At 44.5% G+C, this 5,547-nt stretch overlaps 2 protein-coding genes across 3 annotated transcripts in view; one reads left to right on the forward strand and one right to left on the reverse strand.

Annotated features, from left to right (window-relative positions):
• The window catches only part of wash1 (WAS protein family homolog 1), a 7,937-nt gene extending 7,258 nt beyond the window's left edge, over nt 1–679 (reverse strand). Inside the window, exon 1 of one of the 2 annotated variants that reach the window (XM_014003502.1) lies at nt 561–679. In XM_014003502.1, the coding sequence (XP_013858956.1) occupies nt 561–568 (8 nt within the window). In that variant the 5' untranslated portion in view covers nt 569–679. The remainder of the gene's footprint in view (nt 1–560) is intronic. The other variant, XM_014003503.1, reaches the window with a different exon arrangement.
• Nucleotides 680–1,424: 745 nt separating this feature from the next.
• The window catches only part of iqsec3b (IQ motif and Sec7 domain ArfGEF 3b), a gene marked incomplete in the record, with an annotated part of 47,989 nt that continues 43,866 nt past the window's right edge, over nt 1,425–5,547 (forward strand). Inside the window, 1 exon segment of the mRNA XM_014003505.1 lies at nt 1,425–2,247. Coding sequence (XP_013858959.1) covers nt 1,730–2,247 — 518 coding nt within the window.

Below are 5,547 nucleotides of genomic sequence, written 5' to 3' on the forward strand. Positions count from 1 at the left end.
GTATCAAAAGTATGTATATGTAATATTAGAATTTTCTGAGACAATGAATTTTGGTTTTTTATTTTTTCCCCTGTAAGAGGTTTTTATTTAATAGAATTTTTGGACAAAAAAAAATCGCAATATATCGCCTTGCTTATAGTATCGCAATACTGTATATCGGGATATATCATATCGTGACCCCTCTGCCATGATATGTATCGTATCGCCAAATTCTTGCCAATACACAGCCCTAATTACTCTCATGATGAAAACAGTACTTTAATGCTAAACTACATATGAGTGTCTCATTTACAGTCACATTAAGCATGGTAATATCATTACTGGACTTCAACACAACTTCTCCACTCCGTCGTCATCACATGACTCCCACATGACGAAGACGCGAGGTTTTTCTTCTGCAAATCAGCTCAAATTGATAATGAAGCAAATATTTCACAGCTAAGGAAAATGCGAACAGTTTATTGCAGATACGACGTCAAAATTAATTTATGAAACAGCTCAGTACTTGCTCGTGAATAGCACCCGTTCATACCGTGTCATTTTAGAAATAACAGCCTTACCTGACCATGTGTTTTGTTAAATTGTTCACAAAAATTAAAACAAAAAAAAATCGTAACAAAATAGAGGTTTGTCGGTGAGAGGCTACGCTTTAAGTGATAGCCGTCTGCTAGCAAAACATCGGCTACATTACTTCCGTAAATTGCGTCACGTGACTCTGTTGTAATCAGTGCTGCCTTTAAGGTAACTCGGAAAATTAAGGACCGAAGACGACTTTGAAGCGCAGCCACTTCCTCTACTCCTAGTATCTATTTTGAGAGGTTTTCTATAATGTCACGCTAATGATTTTCAGAAACACTGTCAAATAAAGTTTTGTTTGTCTTTAAATTACAAAAGAATTCCCTTCATTCTAAGAAAATATTTTATATTGAGGGTTTGTTTTGCACCGGATTTGCATTTTTTTCACATAAAATGGAAAAAAGTTAGTTTTACAAAATATTGGCTCATGAAGATGGACTTGAGTCCAGGGTGTACCCTGCCCTCTCACTTATTGCTGTCACCAGTGACCCCCCGCGACCCTGCAAGAAGCGTGTAAAAGATATTGGATGGCTGGCTTGATGGCTCATGGGATAGACTTTATATTTTTTCTCTCCACACAGCATTTGTTAAATATAAATAATAAAATTGGTTGTGCGTTTTTGCACGAATTCAGATTAAATTCGAATAATCTTAGAACCCGATAAAGCTCAGGTCATGTTACTATGTCTGATGAAACCATTATAATGAGTGTGAACTTGAACGCAACAGCGGGTTGCTGCGGCCCACAAAAAACACGTTTTCATCTCTTCAAAAGCGAATTATCTCCACTGTCACCTATTTCACATGGAGCAACAACTTCTTGTACCTGTAGGGTGCGCGCTTGCTCTGGCCTCTTCTCGTGCGTAATGACGCACCCGTCTGGCAGCGCCTCCCCCTCCCTCCTCCTGTCACATCTGGATCCGGCTCCTCTCATCAGCACCACTCAGCGCAGTGGGATGAGAGGGAGGGAGGCAGGGAGGGAAACGACCGGCTCGGGAGGCGCAGCTTCATCTACAAGCGAGCAGAAACAAGGAGAGAAAGAGAAGGACGTTCAGTTATCTGCCTCTCCTCATCCCTCCATCCACCTCTCCTCTCTCTCTCTCTGGTTCACCCCCTTTTTTATTTTCTCCTCTCCTCTCGTGCCTCGGATACTATGAGCTCCAGCTTGCTAGAAAACCCGGTGCAGGCTATTCTGTACCTGCGGGAGCTCACCACCATCGTGCAGAACCAACAGAGTCTCATCCAGACCCAGCGCGCCCGGATAGAGGAGCTGGACCGGCGGGTGGACGAGCTCATCGGTGAGAACAGGCACCTGCGGGACGTTAGGGTCCAGCAGCAGTACCTTCACCATCACCATCTTCATTTCCCTGACCCCAGCTGCCTCCACCATCACCACCACCCGCAGGAACCCCAGCCCAAGGCAAGTGGGGGGTCTCTCCCGGACCATCATGCGGCCGCACCAGCACAGGTCGAGGCGGCACCGGGCGTCCAGCCCCCGCCGGCCCAACCTATGGACCCGGGGGACATGCAGCTAGTCCCGGCAGACCCGGCCACGATTTCCCTCTTGGAAAGTGAGTCAGAGAACGGCGGAAGTTGCCCCAGTTGTAGATCTTTGGTTCCAGTGACCCCAACAACCCTGTGTCGGTCTCTGACCCTGGCGAGGAAATCCGAGTAAGTAAACACCGAGGTTGTTTGCTTTTATTTTATTTATTTTATTTTATTTTTTTGTGCGTAAATATTCCAATCTGGACCAAAACATTAGATCTTCTGCTGGTAGAGTTTTCTGACATCTGTGGTGCACCTTGGATGAAGGAGTCTTATCCGTGAGTACTCTGTGTGCAGCACCCGCTTCAAACCACGGAATCAAGCGCGTGCGCGCGTGCGTGCCCCGCAGACTCTCAAGGCGTTCAATGAAAGAGGAGACCGGATCGCAAATGTCCACTTCTCGGCTGTCTGTCGGGCGAGGAGGACGAGGAGGATTATTTAAATGAGAAACTGGATCACGATCCAGTGGATCATTACATAACAAACAGCTGTGGGCCTTAACGCGCGTGTGATGTTAAGTCGCTGTCCGTGGTGCTGCCCGGCCTCTCCATCAATTACAGCACGGGATCTGCGATGCTGGATGAGACATTAAACACGCGCGCGCGCGCACAGGCACAAAGCAATACAGTGCATTATTTAATGAGAGAAAACTCGTGTCTTTCTTTAAGTGTGCGCGCGTGCCTGTGTGTTCTGTTCTCATAAGTTGTATCCCAGCAGGGGCTCTGATTGGTCTCTCTGGGACTCCACCCCCCACCGAGGGGATCAACAGAAAATCAAGCTGATTGAGAGGAAAGGACACATTTACAGTTCTGTGCAAAAGTCTTGAGTCACCCCTCGTGTTTTATTTTGTGCTTCCAAAGAGCCAGTTCCTCTTTTAATCTTCTGAAGGCTTTCCGAAGCACCTTCAAAAGAAACCCTTTGGACTTTGGCAACTTTTTTCTTCTCATTTCTGTCCGGCATAACAAATATTTTCAGAGGAACCTTTTTTTTTTTGTCCGTCTGTTGAGCCACTTTAAGTCTGACCCAACAATCTAACATAAAGAACTCAACAAATACACATTGTAGCTATACATAAAAAAAACAGCCTATGTGCTCAAATCAATGTTACAAAAAATGTCCAGAATTTTTTATTGGCAATAAATTGGCACTTTTAAAAATCATTGATGATTAATGAGTTCTTATTTTGTGCACATGCTGCACAAAATGCTACCAAGTTCAAACAGGATAGGACAACAATGAGTTAAAAAATGTAGCCAAGTCCAAAAAAAAAAAAAAAGAAATTGTCAGAAACTCTGGAGAATTGCTGATCAAAATCACAGGAAAATCTGACTTCCTGGAAGCTAAATCTGAAGAGTTTATAACCTTTAGCACAGTTCCAGTCCTCAGATTACATGTTCCTGCATTGAGAGCCTGTTGCTCTCATCCACACTCAAACACAGCTATGGTATCCTCTACATCCAGTATTTGAACCCTTTTAAAATTTAAATAAAAAACTGGTAAATATAGGTGTTGATTTTAATAAATTTCACTGATGAGAATGTCAACAAATCAACAATTTACAAATGTTAAAATCAACCAGCTGACTTAGATAAAGCAGAATGCTTTGGTAAAGAGCTGCTTGTGACTCAAACTACAATATGAGTCTCTCCAATCTCAACATTTCTTTTTCTGTCTTGCATCAGATCGTTGGCTCACCATCTAATGTTTACGTTTGCTTCTGCCTGGGCCGGCAGGTGAGGGGGGGAGGCACGTGAGGCTTTTAACCTCTCCGTCCTTGCCAGCTGTGTCCTGCCTGCAGCTGAGTGCTGACTGGAGATCAGTTCTGCCCTCTGTTATTCCTGTTGTCAGTCTGTCTCAGCGTGTTTTCTCTTTCAACTCGCGCACGTGTGAGTGAGCTTATGAGCACACGTCCCTGTGTCGGAGCATGTCTTTACACATCTTTGCAGGGACCTGTTTATTTGCGCTCTGAAGTCTGCGCGTAGTGCTCAGATGACATGTGTTGTGCTGGGAGCTCAGGGTTGGCAGTGAGGACGTTTATGTGCTTTGCATCGTTGTCAGTGTTGCCACGGCACGTGAATGTGCCTGTGTGGGTTTGAGCCAGGATCCTCTCCTCTGCTTGTTCTCCATCTCTCTCTCTTTCTCGCTCTCTCTCTCTCTCTGTGTCCCTCTCTCTCTCCAGCTGAGCTTTCTATCTGCCCCACTTAGCCCGTGGAGCGAACAGTAATCAGCCATTCTCAGGAGGGAGAAAGGCAGAGAGATTGAAAGAGAAAGAGGGAGATGCACGCTCAGCCGTTGTCTTTGATGGAGCCCTGGGAGGTGTCTAAAGGAGGAAGCTGGAGGCTGACAATGGAGTGGACCAATGAGAGAGGGAGAGAGAGAGGGAGAGAGAGAGAGAGAGAGAGAGAGAGAAAAGGAACGCATGTTGCTTTCAAGATGGCTGCCACAGCCACATCTTACAAGATGTGTTAAAGCTCAGAGTGCAGAGGAAAGCTCTCAGCTTCTGCTGTATGAACTTTATCCCATTATTTTTCATTGACAAATGACGAGTCATTATTGGCTGTGTCCAAATTCAGGGACTGTGTTCTTCGAAGGCCCAAATTTGAAGGCCGATTACGTCACAGAGATGCGCAGAAGGCTGTCCAAACTCGAAGGCTCCACCAGTTGCAGCCCACAGATGCGTCCTCCTTTTCCCACCCTATCCCAAGATGCATTGTGGGTGGACCAGAAGATTCTTTTTTCTTCTAATGGCGGTTAAAGTAAGAAAAAGGATTGCAGTTTTAAATGAAAATCTGGTGGTACAAAAATGAACATTTTGAAGAGGTTGTGTTGAATGGCATTTCTTGTTTGCAGACATGTTTTTATTTGTCAGAAATCCTTGTAAACGAGCTCATGCAGCGAAATAAATGAGCTTGTATGGCGGGTCCTTTAGTTCTTCATGTATTGCCTTCAAGCTAATTTTGTAAATTTATATTAGTAATATTAATATTTTGCTAATTTCAACCGTCATTGCTGTAGTTTAGCGCCATCACGGTTGCTAGACGAAAGGTCATTTTTAAGTATAAATAACTGTTTAGGTTGGGAATATAGCTGAAGGCTATAGACTGTTCAAATTAACCACTTTCTTCTGGTCTACATGGTCCACAAAGGACATGGCCCATGTAGACTATGTAGCCCAGGTCCTTCAAAGGACGCAGCTTCTGAATATGGACACAGCCCGGTCCCAATAATTGCACTACACCCTACACCCCTCTATGAAGTGTGTACTCAGTCAAAGTGCACAAGGGATCGAATGCACAGTTTACAATTGGAGAATTCGGGCAGTATGGGTTACATCATCAGCCTGCGTCTCTGCACCATAACAGTGACATCCAAAATGATGGGACCAGTTTCTGTTTTAGCGTGTGTATATATATATATATATATACA

This window comes from Austrofundulus limnaeus, unplaced genomic scaffold, assembly GCF_001266775.1.
Source record: "Austrofundulus limnaeus strain Quisiro unplaced genomic scaffold, Austrofundulus_limnaeus-1.0 Scaffold19, whole genome shotgun sequence".
NCBI classification, from domain to species: Eukaryota; Metazoa; Chordata; class Actinopteri; order Cyprinodontiformes; family Rivulidae; genus Austrofundulus; species Austrofundulus limnaeus.